Source organism: Aotus nancymaae, unplaced genomic scaffold (assembly GCF_030222135.1).
Source record: "Aotus nancymaae isolate 86718 unplaced genomic scaffold, 86718_ANA_hifiasm-v0.15.2.pri h1tg000019l, whole genome shotgun sequence".
In the NCBI taxonomy this organism is placed as follows: domain Eukaryota; kingdom Metazoa; phylum Chordata; class Mammalia; order Primates; family Aotidae; genus Aotus; species Aotus nancymaae.
In genome coordinates this window covers 4,479,199-4,506,375 of record NW_026988431.1, presented here as the reverse complement: position 1 = coordinate 4,506,375, position 27,177 = coordinate 4,479,199, and the positions used below count along the sequence as shown (strand labels likewise).

Sequence of the window (27,177 nt, the reverse complement as noted above, 5' to 3'; positions counted from 1 at the left end):
AAACAAACAAAATAGCTTTGAATGGGTAAGTATCTATACAACTAGGTAGAGTGAGAACATAATGAAATCCCTAACATTTAAAACTAACAACAAAAATTATAAATGTATATTATCTTTTAGCAAATAACTATGCCTTTCAATTTTCTCGGTGGACGATTTTGACAGACTACTAATGTTTGAAGCTTTTAGGATAGAGTCTTTACCTCCTTCTACTTCTCATCATTCTCAGAGAATGCCAAGGGCTGGAGATATTTTTATATAGCTGATAGCAGGGAGAGGATCATTGAAAGAAAAGCTAACATTTAATGAACACTTACTCTGTTGCAGCCACTGTCCTTAGCATATTAGGTAAACCCATTTTACTTTCACAAGGACCCTATAAAGAAGACAAAATTATCCTAATCTTATATACTTACAAAAATATTTATATCATTACAAAAAATATTTATATCATTACAAATACAAATAATTCATTACAATTAAATAAATATATTTATAACATTATGATAACATTATAGATGATCAAATGATGCAAAGAGCACATACTACTTACTTAGCCAACCAGATATATCCAGGCTAAATTGGGATCTGAGCCATGGTAGTTTGGTGCCCCAGTATATTCTTTTAACTACTATATTTCCTTGCTCCTGGAGCCTAATTTAGTGGACTCCCGAAGACATGAAGGTTGATTGAACCAGGAGATTTGATATATTTAGCTTCTCATTTTTACAGATGAAGAAATTGTGTCTTAGTGAAGTTGGGTTAAACTGTATATGGTTACAACACAGGGTGAGAGTCAAGGCTGGATGCAGACCCCGTTCAGTCTAGCATCTAGGTCCATGTTTTCTTCCAGCAATCCACAGGGGGCAGGTTACTATGATCACAATCACATGTGATCCTCTTTTGGCTGCCTGTGACAGCCTGAAAAGTTTATTTTTGGAGCTCAACCCTTTGCTTACATAGAGAAAAACATTCCTAAATTACAAAGAACTGGTGAAAGGAAATCACCCAGGTGTGAAATGGGAATTCAGAGCTTGTTTCCTTGGTTTATCCATGCTCAATTGTTTGTGCCTCGATGTTCATTAGGGTGTTCTAAGTGTCTTCACTGGATTACAATAACATGGATTTTTTTTTTCTCTCTCTCTCAGGTATGGAAAAATTGTATCTACAAAGGCAATTCTTGACAAAAACACAAATCAGTGCAAAGGTATGTGTAAGGGCATCTGTACCCTGAAATCTTGCCTCTGCTATCTGATTAATGGCTCTTGCTTTGTAGAAGTCCAGGTACCAGCTGCACAATGATCATAATGCATGGTATATGGCAAACATCTTTAATGATGCCAATATTTGATAAGTTGTGTTTCTAGTAACATTGCTCGTTAATTTTTTTCGTTAAGAAACAAAATGAAAATCACAAATCAGAACAAGTATGAAATTGCTTCAGCATAAAACTGCATTACCTCCTAACAACTATGGGGTATGTTATTTGAATGATCATCAGTGATGCAAATTGATTTCCTATATAAAAATGAGGAACTCTGGGGAAAACTTCCCCATGCAAAACACATTTTAATTCCTCTGTTCTTTAAAGCTTTAGCAACATTGGTTGACTAGGAATAAATTTACTGATGGGCCTATTGTATTAAGCTTCAGCTATAAGCATCTCACGGGATTTCAGAGTTGGCATCTTATTAAGACAGGCTTTTTGTTTTCCTGGAAATACTTCTGAAGTCATTTGACTATATCTGTGGCTCATGTTTCTTCATGCCTGGGATTTCTATATTCTTTTAAAAGTTGCATTAAATTGTGAAATCTGTATGGTCGCTCTTGTATGACTCAGTTCTGACTGGAAAATTGGAATGCTTCTTGTAACATGTGTTGTTTGTTGTTCCTTTAATCCAGTCTTTGTTGCAACACTGAAATCAAGAAGCATAGTAGAGCCAAGTTCATTCTAAACACTGACCCTATTTCCTATACAAATATAATGTGCACAAGTTTTACGAAAGAGCACTCAGAAACTCCTATATATGTATCTCCTCACCTACCTGCGTAATGGTAGCCAGATTCAATTCAACAGTTAAAAAAATTAAAACATTCCAGGACGTCTGTAAACTAGAAATGAACTACATATTACAAGACGAAGAATAGTATGTCATGATTTCTTCCACCTCATAGTTTCAAGTCCTAGTTGAAGAGATACCAAGAAAACCAAGAAACTAATTCTAATATCCTTATTAGGATTACTGTATCACCCTAATATAGGTGAGGGTGTAACAGAGGTATCAAAAACAGAATTACCCACAAACTGCTGCTAGAGGAGAATACAGAGATTTCTTTTTGGGAAATGAAGTTTATAAAGTCAGGTAGAATGGGTGAGCTTGGGACAGGTGGATATTTAAGAGAAATAATTTCAGAATGTAATTGAGTAGACCCACGTAGCTGTAATAAAAAAGAAATGTACCAATGAGGACAGAAAGAAGAAAGGAGTTAACATTTTGTAGGCTTTTAAATGATGTCCTGGATATTTTAAATTTTAATTCTGTATGCAACATAGATCTCAATAGTTTTTGAGCAAACAAAATATGATTCTATAGGTGTTTAGTAAAGGTATTTCAGCAAAGATGCATGAGTGCATGAAATTGAATTGTAAAGTAAGAGAATGGAAGCAAAAAAAAAAAAATGTGGGTTTTAAAGCCATAGTACCAGAGGGAAATTAGAAAAAAAAATTATTATTATTAGCATAATAGAAAGGGGTTCTCCATGAAAGTTTTTAAAGGTAGAAGTGTCTACTGTCTGTAAAGGTGAAAAAGAGGAATGTATGAAACAAAGCCTACATGTTGAGTCTTCTGATTGGGAAAGACGCCTGTGCCACTAGCTGAGGTGAAAAGTCCAGAAGCAGTAGTAATAGGTTTTGGGGAGATGGTATTAGACATACTGAGTTGGAGTCTCTGGCATGGCAACCATGTGGGAGATGTCAAAGAGGAAACTGTAATAAAGCCAAGGGCTACAGATGCTGACTGAAGTCAAAAGAGAAGATAAGATTACCAAAGAATAATGTGTGGAAGAGGAAATGGAGTGGAGTGCAGTAGGGTGGGCAGCTGAGAACTTGGAGAACTTATATGAAGAAAGCTGGGCCATGACCAGGGGATGTTCTGTCACTGTTGGCCTGTGGGGAGCATGCAGGATATTAGAAGCATTAGATGCTAATTCTGTTGCTACTGGATCTGCCCAACCCATTTACAAAGTCTTGGGTCAGGCAGTTAATAATAGTGATCAAACACCAATCAGAAGCACAAATACTACATGCTGAGGATAAGTAAGGCAATGGGAGGCTTGCACAGACACCTGGAAACCTCAATAGATTCTATTACATGACCGGTAACTGGTGTGGTCAATATGAAAAGATCCTTCCCTATGCAAAGTTGTGCTCAGCCATGCAGATATCTGTTGTCACAGTACAATACTGAAGACCACAGAAGTGTGAATTGCCAACATGCAAAAACTGAACTCTTCTATAATTGCGAAGGTTTGAAGAATAAGGGATGTAACTGAAAATGGGTGGTCAGGGTCTCCATAAGCAAATTATATAGTGGGAGTGTGGGTGCTTATCTGGACAAATTATACTGTGGGTATCCTGACCTCAACTCCTAATGTCCCTATCCACACTTTTTTGCAACAGCTTATTTGATTTTCTGTCTGTGGAGAGATTCCTAAAATCAGTGGAAATAGGACCTGTGTACTATAGAAGACTTATCTCTAAAGTGGGATGTGTGAAGGGTGATACAAGAGTGTTTATTGGAGATACTAGAAGGAAATATTAGAATGTACATCTCTCTTTGTTTTTATATCAACTTTTTATGAATATATATTAATATAATCTTAAAAATAGATATATTTTAAATAAATATTAAAATATTGGTTATGCTGCTTCAAAGTACTTTTATCTCTAGTGATATGAATACTGAGCTCACCAATGAATATGGAAAAAGAAAAGGAGTAAGAGAAGGAACTAAAAAAGGAAAGGGGGGGGAGGAAGGAAGGGGCTGTCCTGTGGAACAACCTAGGAAAATCACTTATAGAAAGGCATCTGTAAGAAATTGAACAGCTGTTAGACCGTTTGCCCTGAGGGTAATATGAAGAAGGCAAAGTGATCATGTGACCATTATATGCTTATAAAAGCCTCTTATGAAAGCCTTCTGTTGCCTTGCTTATCCTCAGCATGTGGAGTCTGTGCTCAGCAGTGTTGAATGAATCACAACCTTCATCAAGCATATCATGGGAGAGGTGCCCTGTAGGGCAGCAATCATGATCAAAAATATACTACTATCACTTTCATGTTTTAGAAAAGTATTATTTTAATGATACACTCATATATATTAGAGTATTTCCTTTCAAAAGATAGACCTTGACATAGTTACGAGAAGATATGATTGGAAAGACAGCAATTATAGAAAATTGTGTATAATTATTCATGATGACCATGGGAACAAGTTGTGGAGGTTGGGAGAAAGATATGAGGTCATGAATGAGTTCACGCAACTGATGAGAACGAGTATTCAAACAATCATCTAAACATTTCTTGGAATTGATGAGAAATGAAGCAGGAGTAGTATAAGAAAAAGTGACTAATCCAAAAGGTATCTGTGGAGAAATAACGGGATGGGAAATGGTGCTAGGGATCTGTAGACCGTAATCAAAATGATGACTGGTTGGTAAGAAAATTTGATGATGTGAGATTCTAAATCGGAGATTTTAGGTAGGGGAGAAGCATGCTGAGCAAGGAGGAAAGGGGCTTACCACTTACAGGTCCAGTGGGAAGAGGGATGTGGGAGGACAAAACCCACGAAAACCTCAAATTTGAGAGGGCTACAAGGGGAGTAGTGTCCTCAGGGTAAATCAGGTAATGACGGGAAACATGCAAATCAAAGCAATTTACAGTGACAGTTCATAACCACTCAAGTAGCAAACATTAGAACATGTTGGCCATCCAATGCTGTTCACTCTGAAACTGGTTCATCCATTCTTCATTGGTACCATGCTAAACTGGTACAGCCCTTTTAAAGTCAGTATGGAAACAGCAATAAAGGGCATACCGTTGAAACTAGTTAGTCTGTTGAGAATGTTTATTCAAATATTTTATTTAAACACATTTTTTAAAATTATGTGTCTATGTACAACTCTCAGCACTCTCATTTTCCTTACTGGGAAAAAATATAGGAAGCATCCAAATTCTAGATTATGGATCATATACAACTGTTATGTAGCTGTTAAAATGGTAGTCATGAAGACTAGACTATGCCAAGCCCTAGAAAAATGTTTATTATATGAAGTTAAATCAATATAAAAGGATATAAAATAATGTGTACCCTGAATATGGAGCTATGTAAATATTCAAGAGTCAGGATCAGCATGGTTATGACTGTGGTAGAGCCAGGCTGCCTGGTTTGAACACTGCCTCTTCACTTAGTAGCTGTGTGACCTGTGGTAGATTAGTCAACCACACTGTGCCTTAGTTTCCCCATCCGTAAGATAATAACAGAACCTCACTCATAGGATGTTGTGATGATTCACAAAATTAATACATGCAAAATGTTTGATGCTATCTCCTGTTACTTTTGTATAAAATACTGGCAATATCAAGCAATACAAAAATGTTTGTTTTAAGGTAGTGGGATTATGGGTGATGTATTATTATTATATTAACATTTCTCCAAATCTGTTCTGTTGTGTTTTGGGGCAAGAAAAAACAAATACAGCTCTTGGAAAAAAAATTAAACTGGTTTTAATTATGTTTATATGTTGGTCATTCTAACTCATGACTATATGTTTCTTCGATTTTGTAAAATAATGCCAGATGAAAATAGCAAAGAATTAGGAGAGAATGGCATGCTTTGCTTTTTTTATATAATAGGCTTGAGTACTTCTTGAGAAGTTGAGTACTTCTTGGCCATTGCTTTATTTAGGAAAGAAATTACAGGATGTGTGAGGTGGCTTTTTCAAACAAAATCATGAAGAGCATCAAGACTCTCATCATTAGAGAACACAAATTGGATTTGGTCTTCTCTGTGACACTTGGTTTTGAATCTTTCGCAACTTTTTCTCCAGGCACAGGGTATACAATTAAATCTAAACATTATGAACTCAAGGATTTGTTTATTTTTATGTTAAAAGATATGATAGGAATTCAATTCTTCATTAGCTGTTGCACCTATAGCATATTGTGTACAAGGTAGTCTTTACCAAGGTATGAGAAAGTCCATGAACTTGTCTCCTTAAAAATGAAAGAAAAGGTACCGAAATTAACCTGATGTATTAAACCAACAGAATCAAATCCTATTTTAGCATTTAAAAGAAAAGCTTTTATTCTCTCCTGAATCCTACCCACACCCTGTGAGTTAGGGACAGTAATCAGGCCTAGGTGAGCATACTCACATCTTTATTTCGGAAGGGATTATCAGGAACTCTTTGAACATAACCTTTCCTTTTCAAGATTATTCTTTCTTGGGTGATGGCTGCATCAGCTTTCATTCTGTATAATATGACAACATACAACAAAACAGTCACTATCAAGCCAAAATGACCAGAAATTGCAGAACAAAGAGAACAACAGCTCCAGATGGGGAGTAATGAAAAACAGACCACAGTTCATTCAGATATTTAAACACAAGGACTAAGCAAGTGCTGTTGTACAAGTCACGGAGATTTGCACTGCGTTTTTGCTCGTTTGGTTTTTGTTTTCCCCATGTGTTTTCCTCCTGGATCAATGTATTTGCTAATTTAAAAAGTCAAGAAAATTTAAATGAAAGAAGCTATTGAAAACAAGGTGTAAATCTTAAATGAATTTACTTGTCCCTGCCTTCCTGGTTTTGAAGGTTGGCTTCGCTTTTCTCCCTGCACCTGCCAGCCTCACCACCATCATATTCCTGACAGGCTATATGTTTAGAGTAGCGGGAATGAGTAATGGATATTCCATAGAAAGTTTCCATGCCTATTAACTATAGGATATGAGAGTACATAGAGTATGCCAAACATACCAGCTCACTCCTGAGGGTTTGAAATACTCTTTTGCCTTTGTTGTCACAGGCTGGTTAAATTATATTTATGGAGCTTACGTTACCTCTGACATTGCATTGAGTCCTTAAAATCAAAGTTGGAGACAAGTACCCAGAAGTCCTGAAATCATCCGTGAAGGATATCGTTCATTCTTTATTAAATCAAATCGGAAATTGTTATTTCTTCTATAAGAGAAATAATTCTGCATATGACACTTATTTTATACAGAGGGTTTAGAGCTCATCTAGATTGTCTCAGAGAAGAGTGTGACTTTGTTACTGGACTGAATCCATTTAGCAGCTCTGGACTCATAATCATGTTATACATTTAAAAATTATTTCTAGGTGAATAAATATTAGGCCATATGGTTGGATGACTTAGGAATTCATCAATTTTATTTTACTGTCTACTTTATGCACTGACAGGGAATATTTATACATGTGAGGGAAGTACAGATTTTTTTTTTTTGAGACAGAGTCTCCCTCTGTCCCCCAGGCTGGAGTGCAATGGCATGATCTTGGCTCACTGCAACCTCCACCTCTGCCAAAGATTCTCCTGCCTCAGCCTCCCAAGTAGCTGGGATTACAGGTGCACGCCACCAAGCCCAATTATTATTATTATTTTGTATTTTTAGTAGAGATTGGGTTTTGCCATGTGGGCCAGGCTGGTTGAACTAACCTCAGGTGATCCACCTACCTTGGCCTCCCAAAGTGCTGGGATTACAGACATGAGCCACTGTGCCCGCCTGGAAGTACAGAGTTCTGTGTTGAAACCCCTGAACCTGGAAAGAAGGTGGGATATTAGATTTTGTTATATGTTTAGATAGAGTCATTACAGGATATGACGTATCCCTCACCTGCAGATCAGTTTTAACAAGTGACACTGACATGCACTCATGGTGAAATTTGTAAGTGGAGCTATTTAACTCTGGCAAATAATAAACCTTCCCTGGGCTGGTCTACATGGAAATCAAGCAAGTAGAGGAAGAAACCAATACCATGGAAAACCTCTGTTCTAGTACCTTTATGTTCTGAAAGCAGTGCAAACTAAAATAAATGTTCTGTGAAATTTATGAGTGTGAGGGATTACATTTTGAGAAGAATAAGCACCTCCACCAGGTGGGCTCACAGTCTATTGAGCAAGAAGCTCATGAGAAGCAAAATGGCTTGAAAAACACATTTATTCAATTTTCACATAATGGGATTAGCTTCCCCCATCCGGAAAAAAAAAAAAAAAGGAAAAGACAAAAAACAGTTATATTTTAAATTGTATTTCTCTTTGGAATATGAAGTGTGTGATATTTCCCTAACCTTTTTTTTTTGTGTGTGTATGTGTGTGAATTTTACACTAATCTATTCTGGTCTTAAGTTTACCACTAGTCATAGGTCATCAATATATAAACTTAAATGTTCGCTTTATTTGATCTTGATATTGGCTTTTGTTTTCACTTTAGAAAAGGTTGGCTTATATAGGAACTTTGGAACCTTCATTAGTGCATCAAGTTTACTCAGCATTGCTCAGAATTGTCCTGTAGGTACCATTTACATATAATTTTTATCCCGGCCTCTTTTAAGAATATACCAATTTTTATTATCTTATGGCAAAGTTTGGAAAGAATATCCACTTTGGTCGTAAATGGTCTCTATTTGTTATCTACAACCCAACTAGATCAAAGGCAACACTTCTTCCAAAAATTATCTTACCAAACTTAGTATTTCCAATATCAGGATACTAAATATTAAATATGTTATTATTTTGTGTTAACTTTGAGAAGTCTTCAACATAAATGTAAAAATAGGTATTTATGCTTTGGAAGTCATACAGCTACATGTTTTTCAGCAGTGTTTTATGGCCATGTATGTACTCAGCATTTGCTTATAATCACTTAATATACATATTAGACAAAAGGAAAATTATCCAAAAACATGACATATAACATGCAGCATTGCTGTTTTAAACATCAGTTTGTATTCAACAGCATTTAGTCCTGTAACCCATGTCCCTCATGTTTTTGCACATGCAGAAATGAAACACTTTTTCTGGGAAAACATTTTTAAAATCATTGTTGAGGAATATAAAATGGCTTCAAAATAAAATGATAGAGATATATTACTTTCACCTATAAGCTGAATATTACTTTTACTAATCTATGTTATCTAACTAAACAGAAACTCTGTCATCCAGGTATTCTGTTTGCTTCCTTGCCCCTGTCTTTCACTTTCCTATTCTTAGAATTTGACTCATGTCAATAAGCATAAAACGCTCTCTCTTCGTACTCTTAAGAGTCTATGTCTGTTATTGCTTCCAAAAGTCACCTTCTCAAAACGTCCTCCAGGAATCTACTCATCCTGTCTAAATACCTTTACAAAGCTACCTCCTTTGGGCACCATCTCGGAGCGATACCCCATCTCTCATGCTTTTATGATTAGCTTGTTTCCTTCCTCTAGATCATTAACTCCCTGGGACCCAGATGGGACTTATTGCCAGAGTATCAAGGATGCAGGACAGTTCTGAGTAGCCACTTAGATCTCAGTGTTTTACCTTTGTCTCTGAGACCCTTTGATGTTACATCAATGAAAAGCACAAGCTTGGCCAGGTATGTGTTCAAACACATTTAATTTCTACTTGTCTTAAGAAAAAGGCAGTTCATTTTCTCTGCTAGGTATGCAGATAGACCTGTTGGTCATTCAGCTGATATCAGCCGTGAATTAGAAGAAACCTGTATTTATGAAGCAAATTTGGAACACTTTTTTAATGCCACTTTTAAAGACAATTTCTTTCGATAAACAACAGGAAGCAAAAGTTGTAGATATCATGGCCGTTCACATTCTCAGGGCTGGTCCACAATGCAGAGAGCAGGAATGGAAACATATGATGTTAGGGAAGTAGCTGTCAAAAAACAGACTGGACCTTGGGCTTAAGGCTGATGGGAAAAATAACCATTTTGAGATATACTGAATGAAATCATGTGGTGAAATTCCATGGGAAATATAAAGCACCTTGGAATTTCTGTCTTTGGGATTCTTGCTACAATAGATAAACCAAAAACTGTAGCTTTTAGTGAATAAGAAGAATTTTTTCTCAAAAAGAAAAATTATATAAGGTAGAATTTGTAGGCTCATTAAAAAAATAGTATTAAGATACTGTGGCTTAAATTGTCTCTGTTTTTCCATATATTTTTTGAATGACAAAGGTTTCAAGATCAGAAAATTCCCAATTTCACATGTAAGATATAAAAAAATTATTGATAATACTATATCTTTTTATAGGGAAGCAGATGATAAAATTGAGAATGATTTGACACGAGGAAAACTTAAGTCAAAAATTGTCATATAAAACGTAGAAATTGTCTCAATCTACCTCAATTTCTGGCCATTATTTTGAACCAAATAATAACTCCAAGTAAAATATGAATATACATAATTTTATTATATATAATATTAATATATTTATATATTTATTATACATATATAGTCATGTGTTACATAATGATGTTTTGATCATTGACAAGACTCATATATGACAGTCGTCCCATAGGATTATTATACCGTATTTTTACTGTACCTTTTCTGTATTTAGATATACAAATACTTCTCATTGTGTTGCCCTTGCCTACAGTCAGTATTGCAACATGTAGTACAGGTTTGTAGCCTGGGAGTAACATGCCATACCATGTAGCCTAGGTACATAGTAGGCTATACTATCTACATTTCTGTAAGTACACTCTGTGATGCTTGTACAATGATGAAATCCCCTAAGGATACATGTCTCAGAATGTATTCCCATTGATAAGTGATGCATGACTGTATATAATTACATGTGTAGGTCAGTACATCTGTGTGTGTGTGTGTGTGTGTGTGTGTGTAGTGACAAAACATTTATTGAGGTATTTTTATTCAAAGAGAGTTTAAAAATTGCTATATAAAGATTTACCTAAAGGTTAGTTTTAGTTTAATAAAATGTAAAAAGGAATCTTGAAATGAAATCCCCATAGTTCATTGTAATTAAGCATCTGCTATGTTACATAAACCAAAAAGTCCTGGGGAAGTTGTTCTGCCTTAGGAAGTTGTCAGGTTCTTTGCGGTTGTCTGCTGTTGTGAGAAATAATCTAAGATAAGTAATAATGAATTAAAACTGCATATACAATTATCTAATAAAAGCTTGTTCAAGCATTGATAATATGTGTATATGTTTGAAATCTCCATAAATGTTTAACGTGTCCACTTTGTATTTGCCACATACGATATCTTATTAATATGGACTATTAATACAACTGAGTTCATTTGGTTATGGTGTCTAGTTCAGCCTATATTTCCACGCTCTGTGTCCTTCAAAAGTTACTAGAGCCAACCCTTTGTCTCTGTTTACTGTTGCAGAAATTTTTAAACATTCATATAAAGTATATCTTTCCAGATAAGATGGTTCCAGTTGACAAGTGATCTGTACACAACAGAAAGTCAGTATGGCACATAAATTCATGAAAATATCCAACACTGTTGCAAACCAGAGGTTAATTTATTCGTTTTAGGAGGAAGACTTATGGTGCTTCTGTTAACCGCAGGCATTTGTTGCATCAAGGGTCAGCCCTATTCTCATTACCATTTACCAACATTTCTGTCTTTTGTTTCCTGTCTGAGTTTACTTATGTGTAGAAGCTGTAAACTCTTCAGTCTATTTCCCATCAGCCTATCAACCAACCAATCATTCAGTGGATTAAATAAAACAGACTAAAGGACCAATACCCAAACTCAAAAGAAACATAAAAATACTCAAAAAAAGAGGGCAAAGTACATCTGAAGGGGAGGGATCATGAATGGTTTCTTTGGTTTGTTTGCCCCGGAGAGAAGCCCCTACTTAACAGTGAGCAGAAAAATGACTCAATCATGAGCTGTGGAGTCCTCAGAAAAATGGTTAGCAGTAGTTATGGTGTCGGAGATGTAGTTATACTAATATACTCTGCAGCTCAGTCCCCATGAGCATACTGAGTCTGGAAGTCTCTTAGAATGTTCCTGTAATTCATCAGAAAGACAAATTTGTCTAGTGAAGGAATTTTGTTTGGCTACAATACAGTTAAAAGCATTTAAATGAGAATGCCTTTTAGTGGAGCCTAAACTATCCTTTATTTTCTTAAAACTAGTCCACTTCACTCATTTGTGTACCTGGTTGGCCATTGAAAGCACGTGCATCTCTTCAACTTTTAATAGCCTATACTATTGTTGAATGGACATCAAGTAACTAACAGAATTATTATTATTCCCGTTTTAACTCATGAGGAAACAAACCAGGAGATGCTATGAAATGTGTCAAACATCAAATAGTCATTTAAACCTAAGTCTGTCTAACTCCCAAAGCATGGGTCTCTCCACTATTTCTCTCTTTCTCCTATGAAGTAATCCCCACAAGTAAGACTAGAAGTAAATGATCCTGGATGTACTTAATGACAATTAGACACAAGCACAATATTTTGAGTTCATATAAAGGGAGACAGTTTGATAGAAACATGTAGTCGTTCTTATTCACCCACTTCCATCCCACTATAAACACTATTGATCAGAGGTTCTAGTTCTGTTTGTCACTTAATATAGACATAAAAATCATGGAGATTGCACTCTGATAGCACAGGATCATTTTGAAAATATTTTGATCATTTTGTTCCATTTAGAGTCATTTTCCTTTTTTATATTTTGAGAATGGTTTTCTGCTAACTTCAATTTTGCACTTATGTTGGCAAATGTCTAGCTTTCTATCCAGGTTAACTTTAAAGTGAGCAGCAGTTAAATAAATTTTAAGTGGGAAAATGGCCTCAGAACTATTGTGGTAGAAAGACAAGGCGCAGCTGATACTTTCTTTTACTCTCAGGACTCAGAATGAGCCATGTGCTTCTTTAAAGGGCCTATGTGGTAGTTTCACAACAAATGCTCTCTTTCCTCTTACTTAAGTTCTGTTTTGCTTGCCTCCTATATTTGCTCAGTGGGGATGAGGTTAAGACCTCTGAAGAGGCCACTGTATCCCAATTACTTACCCAGCCTCTTTTCTTCAAATAGCATGTAGTTGTGGAGAATGCTTGGGGGTCATTATCTTCTTGATGGATGAACCCAGAGATAAACAATCATTTTCTATTTGAATTCTAAAGGTATGATAAAGTTTAATCCAAGACTTTTATGTTTTGAATTCATCCAGGCACCAGTTCTTACAGCAAAGCATCCAAATGCCTTCTAGGGCCAATTATTTCTTTTGAAATCTGGTTTTTCTCAAAAAGTTCTTCCCCCATCCACACAGTTTCCTGTTGTCTCATGTTGCCCTCCAGTCTCTAATTCTTACTGAAATTTACCTCGTCTTTCCTTCCCTTCTGTCCTTTATGGAAATGTTAAGCATCTGTGCCCAGTTTGTTTTCAGCAGCTATATTCAAGCACATGCTTTATTTCCTCGTACTCACTGCAGATTCCCCTGTCCAAGTTTGAGTCTGAATTTTTATAGTGTCTAGATTCTGACTGCATTTCCTTTTTGCCTAGTTCCTGAGTTATCTGTCTCAGGCCTGACATTCTACTTCCAGGCACCCATCCTAATATAACTAGGTCCTGCTTTGGGAACTATGAGGAGGATTATTGTACTTCTCCAGCACCATTGTCTGTGTTAATTTTGCTGATAGGATTTTTATAGGATGCAGCATAACAGTAAGGCAGTCATTTCATATCTGTAACCAAAATCAAGTAGATCTCAGGTAGATCGCAGATGTATTTTTTCCTGTTTCTTTGAAGCTGAAGATTGTTTGCAATAGGTAGGTATAAAGTACCTCTGTGGTGGCAAAAATAACATCCTATGTGGCATGGCATCCTTGTTCCTCCGTGGAAACCACAGTTAGCTTCGACATTGTCAGAATTTTTGAATTTTTTGGAGAAGCTATGGGGAAAAAATGTAAAGGCTTTCTCATCTGGATTTAACTCAAGAGTTAAAACATTACCTGAAGCTCTGTGTGGTCTCGTTTGGACTTTGTTCTCTAAACAGTTTGTAGATGATTGTGTTCAGAATTCCCAGCCCTCATTAGCTAATGGCACACATGTGGAAATACAGAGAGGCTATGACCTTCAGATCCACTCCAGAAATACAAACTTGGTCTCTAAGTTTAGAGAGGAAATGCTTCCCTCTCACTAGCCAGGATCTGGGACTGATGTTTTGCCCAGGTCACACACATGTCTGAGCTGTTCCAGTTAGTAGGGGAAAAAAAATGACCTCTTGGGTAATTTGTGCGTCATGAAGACTTGGCTCTGTCTTGGTCCAGGGAGCAGCAGCTCGTTTAAAGTGCACATGCCCTTATGAGTTTTAGGGGGCCAGAAAACATGAACCCAAATAAAGTGAAAATTTGTGGTGATTTGTCTGCAAGAAGGCAACCATAAAAATAATTTAAGAGTGAGCATGCTTCTTGCCTTTTTTCCTCTTGATTATTTATTTATAGATTTTTAATTGGCAAATTAAATTTTTTTTTTTAAAAAGGATCTGAAGGTAGATTCCATATCTTGGCTATTGTGAATAATTACTACTATGAAGAAGCAAGTGCCGATATCTCTTTGATATACTGATTTTATTCCCTTCAAATGTGTACCCAGTAGTGGGATTGGTGGATGGTATGGTAGTTCTAGTTTTAATTTTTCGAGAAACCCTGTATACTGTTTTCTATAATGGCCATATTAATTTACATTCCCACCAAGAGTGTGCAAGGATTACGTTTTCTTCACATCCTCGTCAACATTTATCTTGCATCTTTTTCCTAATAGGCATTTTAACAGGTGTGAGTTGATAGCTCATTGTGGTTGTAATTTGTGTTTCTCTGATGACTAGTCATGGCGAGCAAGTTTTCATATACCTGTTGGCTCTTTGTAAGTCTTTTGAGAAATATTGATTCAGGTCTTTTGCCTATTTTAAAGATTAGGATACTAAGTTGGTATATGTTAACTCCTTATTAGATGTATGATTTGCAAATATTTCCTCCCATATCAGACATATGTTTTGTCTTCACTCTGTTGATTGTTTCGTTGGCTGTGTTTTTTAGTTTGATGTAGTCCCATTTATCTATTTTCACTTTTGTTTCCTCTGCTTTTAGGGTAATATCCAATAAAAAAGTGACCAGACCGATATCATGGAGCTTTTCGGCTATGTTTTCTTCTAGTAGTTTTATAGTTTCAGGTCTTATATTTACATTTTTAATCCCTTTTGAGTCTGTTTTTGTATATATAGTGTGAGATAAAGGTCTAATTGTACTCTCCTGCTTCTGAACATCTAGTGGTCTCAATAATATTTGTTGAATAGACTGTCCTTTTGCTATCCTGTGTTCTCAACACCTTTGTCAAATATCAATTGACTGTAATCATATGGATTTGTTTCTGGGATCTCTATTCTGTTCCACTGATCTATGTGTCCATTTTTGTGTCAGTACCATACTATCTTTATTATTGTAGCTTTGTAGTGTGTTTTGAAGTCATGTTGTGATGCCTTCATTTTTTTTTATTAATTATTTTTTTTCTTTACTTAAGATAGCTTTGACTGAGGAATACTGTGGTTCCATATGAATTAAAAAAATTTTTTTTTCTATTTCTATGAAAAATGTTATTGGAATTTTTATATCAATTACAATTAATCTGTAATTAATTTACAATTAATCTGTAAATTGCTTTGGATAGTATGGACATTTTCTTTATTATTCGTTTAATCAATGAACATGAAACATATTTCCAATTTTTGTGTATTCTTCAATTTATTTTATCAACTTTGAATAGTTTTTAATGTACAGGTTTTCCATCTCCTTGGATACATTTAAGTATTTTATAGTTTTGTAGATATGGTAAATGGTATTTTTAAAGTTTCATTTTTGGCTATTCATTGTTAAGTATACAGAAACACTACTAAATTATATGTTGACTTTTTATCTAGCAATTTGACTGACTTTGTTTATTAGTTCCAACAGTTTTTTGGTGGAATTTTTTTTGGGCACACTATAGGTAAAATTGTGTTACTTGCAACAAGGATAATTAACTTCTTCCTTTGCAATTTGAATGCCTGTTATTTCTTTTCCTTGCTTAATTGTTCTTGCTAGGACTTCCAGTAACATGTTCAATAGAAGTGGTAAGAGTGGGCATCCTTGTCTTGTTCATGATCTTAGAAAAAGAAAGTTCTCAACTTTCCTTCATTGAATAAGATATTAGCTATGGCCCATCATATATGGCCTTTAAGGTATTGAGATATATTCCTTCTATACGTAATTTGTTAAGATTTTTCTGTCATGAAAGGGGATTGGATTTTGTCAAATACTTTTTCTGCACCTATTGAGATTATCATATGGTTTTTGTCCTTCATTCTGTTAAGGTGATTTATCACATTTATAGAGTTGTGTATGTTGAACCACATTTGCATCACTGGAATAAATCCCGCTTGAAAATGATGAATGCTCTTTTTAATGTGCTGTTAAATTTGGCTTGCTACTATTTTGTTGAGGTTATTTACATCTCTGTTCATCAAGGATATTGACCTGTAATTTTCTTTTCTTGCAGTGTTCTTGTCTGGCTTTTACGGCAGGAAAATGCTGGTCCTATAAATATATTTAAAAGTGTTCCCTCTGCTGCATTTTTTTTGGAAATGTTGTTTGCAAAGTATTGGTATTGGTTCTTCTTTAAATGTTTGGTAACTGAAGTTATCAGGTCCCAAAGTCTTCTTTCATGGGAGAAATGTTATTACTGTTTCAATCTCCTTGTTATTGGTCTGTTCAGATTTTCCATTTCTTCATGGTTTAGTGTTGGTTTTTATGTTTTAGTTTTATGTGTCTAAGAATTTAGCCCTTTCTTCTAGGTTATCCAGTTTGTTGGTATATAATTGTTCACAGTAGTCTCTTATGATCCTTCGTGTTTCTTTGGTATCAACTGCAATGTCTCCTCTTTCATTTCTGGTATTATTTGAGTCTTCTTTTTTTTCTTTGTCTGGCTAAAGGTTTGTCAGTTTTGTTTATTTTTCAAAAAGAACAACTCTTGGTTTTGTTGACCTTTTCTATTGTTTTTCTAGTTTCTATTTCACTTATTTCTGCTCTGATCTTTATTTTTTTCTTTATTCTCGTAACTTGAGGCTTAATTTGTTCTTTTTTTTTCTGGTTCCTTGAATTTTAACATTGGGATACCTCTTTTCTCTCAGCTGTATTTAAAAAAAAATTGAGGTTCTTTTATGACCTAATTTCAGGAGTCGATAAACTTTCCATATTCTTTAGGTAAATAAACTAGGTTATGTAATTTTTTTCTTAAGAAATAATATTTTAGGCATAGAAAAGCCTGACTGTAACTTTTGCTTGGTATCCCTGAAAATTTGGAAATAACCTAAATGTGCAAAAATAGAAATGGCTAAACTCTGGCTAAAACAATGAAGTATTTTACAGTTATTTAAAGGAATAATTGTTAAGACTCTGAGGCAGCATGGAAACCTAGCTATAGTATGGTGTTAATGGCAAAAAAAATATACAGAGACAATTCTATGTATGCTTTTCTAATAACTAGGTCAAAATAAGATGTACGATGGCTTCTGACAATGTTTTTGCTTGATATGTACAATTATCAGTTGACATGTCTGACTCCTCTGCACTGTGACTTCTTTGAGGAAGGGAACATATTTTGCCACATCCGCAAAAACAAGATCTAGCACATAATATGAGCTAATAAATATTTCTCAAGCCATGAAAAGATAACTCTCTCTCTCTCTCTCTCTCTCTCTCTCTATATATATATATATATATATATATATATCTATGATCTGACCACAATTCTCTAGAAATAATGCATTCGGAAGGCAAAGGTCTGAAAGCTATTGTATAGCACTGATGATAAGGATTCTTGTGTGGTGAGATATTGATTTTTAAATGTTCATTATATGTTTTAAAAATTGTCTTATCTGTCATAGAAAACAACAATGATGACTAAAGTAGTATTAGCACAATTTAGCAATATTGAGATGCAAGAAAAACTCATTTATTCAATAATAAGAAAATATGAAGATTCATATTATTATTAAAATTCAATTATATGTATAAATTTTTGAATCTCTGTTATTTGAGATGACATGTCAAAAAGATAAACTTCTAACTACTAATATATAAGGCCTCTCATCATCTGGCTTTTTCTCTGCTAACACCAGGAATAGTGTACATTTGTATAGTATAACCTCTTTACAACTCTTGAGTGTAGGGAGTATTACTATTCTACTCTATGTGAATGGCACCTCTAGAATTATACAATAAGCAACCTATGTGGCCATAATAATGGCTCTGGTCAATTCTTATATCTTACCACATAGCCAACCATACCTAAATATTTATATGCCATGTGCAAAAATACTTTGGTGGCTGTTCTCTTTGTCTGTAATGTAACAAGCACCCCACGTTTACTATTAGTGACTAGTATATATTAAGCATTTTCTATGTACAGAAATTATTCTAAGAGTTTTACATATACTATTGCAGTTTTTTCAAATTGATATAAATATTGTCTTCATTTTCTACATGCAAGAGACAAGGAACTTGCTCAAATTGCATAACATGAAATAGCAGATTTGGGATATAAACTCAGGTCTTCTTTGTGTTAAAGCCTGAACACTTACTGTCTCACATGTCATCCCCCTTTGATGCTGCCTGTGTGCTCTTCCTTGTCTTGTGAGACTCGGCTGATGATTTCCTCAAAGCTTTCCCTGTGCCTTCCACCCTAGCCCAAGTTACCTTACGTATCCTTCCTCTATATCCCTTAATACAACTCTGTTCTCCCAAAAGTATACCCAGAATTTATCGAACTGTATATAATGAGTGATTTTTCTTTTTCCATATGCAACTTAAACTATGGGCTTATCAAGAGTGAGAATTGTACACCTATTCAGAACAACAAAGGACTGTATTGTATTCATTTCTTGTTCACTTGTGCTTAGCACAGGCTTTACATATGAAGTAGTTATCCAATGCATGTCTAAATAAAATAATGAATGGCTTAACCACATCTCAGATTATCAGTTCATAGCTATAGCATCAAAAAATGATCACGAGTGTGATTTTGGTTGCAATTAGAAACTGGGATAAAATTGCAGCCATTTATCACAGAGATGGAATAAGCATCATTTCTCGTTAAGTACCTGTGGACTCCATACTTTTGCAGATACACTGCTTTCTTTTAACAATGCTCTAATCACAACATTTGGCTACTTAAAACCTGTATGTGACTTGTTATTTGATTCTTTATTAAGTCTGAATTCTTCAGTATAGATTTTAAAAGAGCTCATACCATGGATCAATCCACGGTGATTTTCTTTGCGTTCTAATATGTGTCTTTGACACTAACAAGACCAGTCACTTGACTCTTCCAACGTACTATATTTATACCACCATTCAGTTTTTACTCAGCTTATACTCTCTCTTCAGAATTATTCTTCTTCCATTCTAAACCTGACTTAGATTATTAGACAAATTCAAATTCTACTTTATAGAGGGTCTACTTTAGCTCTTGGTAAAGTCCCTTTTCTATGGAACACTTATTGCCTATGTCAAATAATTTACCACATAATACAATTGAATATCCCTTTTCTGAAATTCTTGAAACCAGAAGTGTTTTAGGTTTCAGATTTTTTTTTTCAAATCGTGGAATATTTGCATTATAATTCAACATCTCAAATCCCAAAATTAAAAACCCAAAATGCTTCAATAAGCACTTTTTTGAGAGTTAATTTTGAGCCTCATATAAGCAACTCAAAACGTTTCAAATTTTAGAACATTTTGGATTTCAGATTTTTGGATTAGGGATGCTCAACTTGTAATATTATTGACTATTTGCAGCGTTGCTTTAGTTATGTTAACATTTTTTTCCTGTAAAAATATTAGCAGATGCCATGCATTTCTATTGTTGTTTAAAATTACAATTTATTGTGTGACCACTTTGTGCTAAAATCTATTCTGCATGTTTTACAAATATTTCATTATAAAAAGATTTGGGTTTTTCTTTTAACGACAAAGGAGGAAATCTTTCAACAGATATCATGAGAGTTGATTAAAATAAAAAGTTCATTTTTCAAACCAAATACCTAAAAATAAGTTTGATTTTCAAATTTAACAGTGATTCTAATGAGGTATACGAACAGGTGACAGCATAAAACTAGTTCTGTGCACGGGCATCTTGTGTCACTTTAATATTTAGCATATAGCATATGTGGAGAGCTGCTTTTACTTTCCCTTGATAGTTGCTGATGCCTCTGTGAGTCACGATGTTTGGTCTACTGACTCTAACTCATGTCAAAAGACTTCAGCTTTATATTTATCCCAACACTGCCAGCGTCTGCTGTTGGTAATAAAAGGGAGTCAGGCAAAAGAGTTTGAATCAGTTAGCACAAAACATTAAAATTATGGACCCCACTCATAGGATCATCATACATGAGGAATAACGACTTTTTTTCCCTTTATTTGGAGAATATGACTCAACCACTTCACCATTCATAAGAATAATAACAAAATGGGATTTTCACATTATGGCTTTAAAGTTGAAGGATCCAGTTATGTCGGGAAAAAATGAAAGCATATGTGTCACAAGACTAACTGAAAACAGAAATTTCATTTCTGTTCATATTCAGAGTCACTTTGCTAACACTGTGCTCCTGGGTTTGGAATTCCTTGGAGAGAAAAAGTTGGAAAGTAAAAGGCAAGCTTTCCCAGTAACATTTGGTTTAAATTTGCATGCAATTAAAATTCTTATGTTATGGTACTAATATTTTTTCTCTTTTCTGGTTTTAGAAAAACTAGATGTTTCTCACACATTTAGTGAAAGCCTCCCCTTTTTTAATAATTTCTGACTCTTCATTCACATTTACTAAAAATAAGAGTCAAGAGAAAGAAAAAATGGGAAAGTCTACACAATGAAAAGGTAGTCTTCCTTATCTTTCATCAGGTAGTCAGGATTATTTACCAAGTAAAGGACTGCTCTGTCATTTTTATATCAAGCTAGTTAGTAAATAAATATATCACAGATTTCTAAGTGTTGGATTTAGGCATCTGAAAAAGGTTTATAAAAAAGTAATTTATTATTTAGCTGCAGCATGCAATGAGTGCAGTGAACAAATTTTGATTCATCTGGCATTACAGTTGGAATTAAAGTATTATTTAGAGATTATAAATATTGCATGAATCCTTCTTTAATAATTGAGATTTATAAATAGTCACAAGTATTCCTGGAATAAGTAATTTAAAAAGTCTTAAAACTTTAAGATTTGATATCAAGATACAAATGTAGTTCTATTTATTTACTTTTTCCATTTGACATTTGATCTAACCTACTTTATGGTTTTCTTTTCATCAAGAAACTGACCCAAAGACTTGAGGATTACCATAAGGACTTTTCAGTGACTATAAACACAAAATAAACCAAACCAAACACAAAGCAGTGGTGGTAGAGCTATAATACTTCCTGTTCCTCGTAGATCAATCTGGGACAAAGGCTGTCTAATATTTCAAATTCTGTGGCATGTGAACAATACCGTATGCACTGGGCTTCCAACCTTGGCATTTAGAATGCATACATATGAGCAGAGGAAAATTCCAACAATCTATCCTTTCTTTATAATCTTGCAGCAGTTCCAAAAATCCTTAGCTGGAGGATATATTTGGAAAGCGCTGCTTGTCTGCTTCAGGTAACCATTCCAGAGCTCTTAGGTTCCACTTGAGAGGTAACTAGCTATTACCATTTGTGCTGTGTGTCATAAATGGGCCCTATTATTTTCAGCAAGACCCCTTAGCAGCAATTCCAAAGGAGCGGCTAGAGATTTGATTATATAGGTCTCTCTCCTGAACACATCCTTTTGCATCTGACATTTACACTGGTTGCGGATTTTTATGTAACTCGTTAGAGAGCAGTCTGAACCTTAGAAAGGTGTTAGTCTTCCTAGAACCCTCTGGCAAAGGAAAGTCTTTTATTGGACTTAAATGTTTTGAGTTGAAAACTGCACTTGTCTGATTGGAAAACATTTCAGGGAACAGATTTTGTTATTTTTCTAAGCTAGGCTGCAGGAATTGAGCTGAAGATATCACTGACCAAAAGGAATTTTTTTTTGCTCAAAAAGCTGAGAACCAAAGGAAATGACTCCAATGTTTAAAATCCTTTTATTTCCTCTGTGAATGATATCTCCACAACTGAGATGAACCATTCCAACTGGCCCCCACCCAGACTTTATGGGGACTGAGATTAGGAAGTTGTATGGTCAAAACAGTCATAGTACAAATTGCTTGCAGTTTAAAAACCTCAAGTTCTTGATGAAGCCATGATTTCTTGCCACATTTTATTTTTTCACGTGGGTGACTGATCTGTCATTCATTAATTGCCCTACCAGGATTCTTCAGCTGTTTTAGAACCGTCTATAATTTTTTTTAATTCCATTTGGGAGGAGGATGCAGAGTTTGTGAGAAAAATATGTAGGGTGCCTGTAAAATTTATTTTTGTCAGACACCACATATATTGCCCATTTCTGTTGACTTCCATTTGACATAAAATATTGCTGGGCCACAGTCAAGTTTATAAAAATGCGTTCCTTTCCTTTCCTAATTTCATCCTATACTTTCCTTCTTGCCCAGCTTTTCCATAGCTGAGATGAATAAAATGTTGGATGTGGTCTCAGAATTCAACACTCCTAACTTCCTTTGATACAATCATGCCCTGGGGAAATAGAACCATATTCATCACTCTCTAAAGCATTCTCTGCCCTTGGCTTTTCTGCCCAGGCTGGAGAATCTTATTAATCTTTCTATTTCTGGTGCCTAACATAGTGCCTGGCATGTTTGAAGGCACTGATATATATTTAAAAGGTGAAGTAGACTAGAATAGGTAGCATATAATAGATTGGTGAAACACAGAGTATGTAAGGAAGGGATCTATTACACACTTTAAAAAATCAGGGACTGTTGTCTGAATGAAACACTTTCGAGTATGTAGCAATGACACATTTCTCCATTCTTCTAAAATCTTTAGTATTTCCCTATATTCACCTCATGGGAATTAATGTGGCAGAATGCTCTCTCACCGTGTTTGGCAACCTAAAGCTACTTAGACTTCCTTGGAGGTAGTTGCTCCTCTGTCCTCTGTCTTTTGCCAAGAATTATTTGGATTTGATGGGGATTGGTAATAGTTCTCTCATTTAACATCTGCAACACATATTAAAATGAACTTTAGTAACCTAACATTTAGCACTGAATGGGATTTACACACACTAGTTGCTCAGTCTAAAGTGACTGGATTCATCTGTCAAGCATATATTTTTTGAAAAACATTGTGATTGTCACTGAGGATAAGAGAAAGGAAACAGTTTATTCCCAAATGCTCACAGGGAGGTGAGTTAGGCACTCTCTCTATCTCTATCTATCTATCTATCTATCTTATATATATATAATATATTATTATATAATATATATGTAATATATATAATATATAAGATATATATCTTATATAAGTGTTATAATAAGATATATATATCTTATATAATAGCCTTATAAGTATACTATACAATATATATAATATATATATTATATAAATATAGTAGCCAAAAATAATATCTAGTGGTCAATGAGTATTTTATTCATGTCAGATCTTCTTCTAACAACTTCAGATGTCTTATTTAATCCTACAGAGACCCTTTGAGGTAGATGTTAACGTTATCAGCATTTCACAGATGAGGGTATTGAGGCACTATTTTCAAGATCAATCAGCCTCCAAAGTCATAGAACCTGAGTCCAGGAAGTTTCAAAATATATGCTCTTAACTACTATGCTCTTAGAGAGAATGAAGAAGGGCTCAAATCGACCTTAAGTTTGGAAAAGGCTTAGATGAAAACCGCAGGAAGAAGGTGATATTTGAGCTTCATTCTGGAAAATTAATGAAAGTTTATCTAGCAGAGATGGCAGGAAAAGATTTACCAGGAGGAGAAGAAAGAGCATGGAAATGACAGAAAGTTGTTGAAGGGCATGACATTTTATTTTATTTTATTTTATTTTTTTTTTGAGACGGAGTTTCGCTCTTGTTATCCACGCTGGAGTGCAATGGCGCGATCTCGGCTCACCGCAACCTCCGCCTCCTGGGTTCAGGCAATTCTCCTGCCTCAGCCTCCTGAGTAGCTGGGATTACAGGCACGCGCCACCATGTCCAGCTAATTTTTTTGTATTTTTAGTAGAGATGGAGTTTCACCATATTGACCAGGACGGTCTCGATCTCTTGACCTCGTGATCCACCTGCCTCGGCCTCCCGCATGACATTTTTTGATGTCTTAAAAGTCCAGTGCTTGCGTAAGGAAACAGTAAGTGATATAATCTGAATGCAAGCTCAGGTCTTATGATGAATGGTCTTGCATCAAGGCTAGAGTAAAGAGCTTGTTATAAAGGCAATAGAAACCAAGGAGCAGTTTATAGGCAGAGGAAATAATATGGCCACAGTAATATTTTGAAAAGTCAATTCTGGCAAAGAATTTGGAATGACAAAGGAAGAAGAAAGTAGATGCAGGAAGACAGGCTGGGAGGATGTAGCCTTTCTTTTGCATTCATGTGCTGGTAATAGAAAGAATGACTAAACGCTGACTTAAACTATTTTTCACACCTCACAGGAAGGAAACTGAAGTAGGGTGACTCTATCTAGAGGCTCAGCACTCATTTATCCTTGGTGTGTGCCTTTCATCTTCATGCCTTTGTCTTGTTGCACAGGGCTAGCCCACTTTAGCATTACATTTGCAGTTCTTGCAGGAATACCAGAAAGGCTAAAGGTCAAAAGACGAGTGCCAGCAGAGTATGTCCTTGTTCGGGAGCTTTCTGCTTTTATAATTGGCCCCAAACTGTAACATGGTTGTGGGTTCTTAATACCCAAGTGATGTTGGAAATTGTAGTTTTTATACCCGGGCACATGGCCAATCATTAATAAAATAGAATGCCGATAGGAAGAGAATTCTGGGCTCAAAATTGATACTGGAGTTGGTTTATGTGAGGGTTGAAGAGGACATGGACCAGGTAACTTTAGGGTACAAAAGATAAAGTGGGGACAGGATTCAGGAATGAGAATCAGGAAGACATGGGGGCCAAAAAGATGAGACAGGCTGGGGAGGTGCGAGAAGGAGCAGGATCCAAACAACAGAAGATACTGTTGTTTCTGACTTTGGCAACTGTGTCAGTGATGATGGTTTTAGCTGAGGTGTGGAGAATAAAGTAAGATCAGTTTTTGTCAACAAAATAATACATGTGGTTTAAGATATATTGAATTTGATGTATCTCTAGGACATCTGGTGAAAATGTTGGTAAGTTGGTATAAACAGGCCTAGAGATCAGGAGATGGTGATCTGAGTGTCAGGATAATGAACTACAGAAGTTGATGAAATCGCCAAGGAGACACATAGAATGGCATAAAGCCTGAAGACTCTGGAGAGGAATTTTTTTTGAGACAGAGTCTTACTCTGTTGCCCAGGCTGGAGTGCAGTGGTACAATGATGGTTCACTGTAGCCAAGACATCCCAGACTCAAGTGATCCTCCCACCTTAGCCTCCTGAATAGCAGGGACCACAGGTGCATGCTACCGTGCCCAACTGAAAAGGACTCCCTAGGTTTCCCAGGCTTTTCTCTAACTCCTTGCCCCAAGCTATCCTACCACATCAGCCTCCTAAAGTGTTGGGATTATAGGCATGGGCCATCATGCTTGGCTAAGAAGAACTGTTTAAGAGCAAGCAGAAAATGTCAGAGAAAGGGGAGCAATATCATAAAAATTAGGAGTAATATTTCTAAAATGAAATGGTCAGTAGTGTCAAATACCTTAGAAGATTTAAGAATTAGAGGAGATGTTGAGCTAGCAGTTAGGTCATCATTAGTGTTTAATACATGTTGAAACAGTAAGTGCATTAAAACATGAGCTTCTAGCCAGGTGCAGTAGCTCAGTCCTGTAATTCTAACAATTTGGGAGGTTGAGGCAGGTGGATCATTTGAGTCCAGGAGTTCGAGACCACTGTGGGCAACATAGTGAAACCCTGTCTCTACTAAAAATACCAAAAAATTATCTGGGTATGGTGGCACATGGCTGTGGCCCAGCTACCCAGGAGGCTGAGATGGGAGGATCACTTGAGCCCAGGAAGTCAAGGCTGCACTGAGTTGTGGTTGCATCACTGCACTTCAACCTGGGCAACAGAGCGAGACTATGTCTCCAAAAAAAGAAAAGAATAGGCTGGGCATGGTGTCTCATGCCTGTAAATCCCAGTACTTTGAAAGGCTGAGGTGGGCCGATCACCTGAGGTCAGGAGTTTGAGACCAACCTGACCAATATGGTGAAACCCCACCTCTACTAAAAATACAAAAATTAGCCGGGTGTGGTGGCGGATGCCTATTGTCTCAGCTACTTGGAACGCTAAGACAGGAGAATTGCTTTAACCTGGGAGGTGGAGGTTGCAGTGAGCCAAGATCGTGCCACTGTACTCTAGCCTGGGTGACAGAACAAGACTCCATCTCAAAAAAAAAAAGAAAAGAAAAACATGAAATTCACATCTATGTATGTGAGATGATCCCATATTCTTGCACAGACTAGTTGTGAACTGCTGCTGTCCAACATTTCTATTGGACATTACTGATTTTCTAGACCTAAGGGAAATACTGGGTTTTTGTTAGCTGTTTTATCTTACAGATGTTTTCAATAAGTTAATAAATCATGTAGCAGTCAAGGCAGATCCAAAATCTATTGAAAGACAAAAATTGTACTTGTGGAAAAAATATCAAGGAAATATGGTGCATACTGTGAATAAAGTTCTAAGTGAAGTCATTGAATTTTCTATCTTATTTCCTGTTCCTCAGAGATGCTTATTCTTTATATCCTTTCTTTTTCTTTTAAATAACAATTGTTGTAGCTTTTGTAAAACTTTATCTTATCTTAGGGTAGCTAAAAAGGCAAAAAGAAGGCCTGTTGTGCATAAGTAAGAGTAACTCACAATGCCTACATGTTTTAGATAATCCTTGCCTCTTAACTCTTTCTAAGAGCAGGGCATTGATTCACATGCATGCAGGTGTATATCGAGTCACTATTAAGTGCCTGACACTGTGCTAAGCACAGGCCATTGGGTGTAGCTAGC

At 35.7% G+C, this 27,177-nt stretch overlaps 1 protein-coding gene across 9 annotated transcripts in view; it reads left to right on the top strand.

Annotated features, from left to right (window-relative positions):
* RBMS3 (RNA binding motif single stranded interacting protein 3) overlaps positions 1 to 27,177 on the top strand; it is a 1,161,208-nt gene that overhangs the window by 631,240 nt on the left and 502,791 nt on the right. For all 9 annotated transcript variants that reach the window (XM_064378594.1, XM_064378591.1, XM_064378593.1 and 6 more), the window contains one exon: positions 1,149 to 1,207. In XM_064378594.1, coding sequence (XP_064234664.1) covers positions 1,149 to 1,207 — 59 coding nt within the window. The remainder of the gene's footprint in view (positions 1 to 1,148; positions 1,208 to 27,177) is intronic.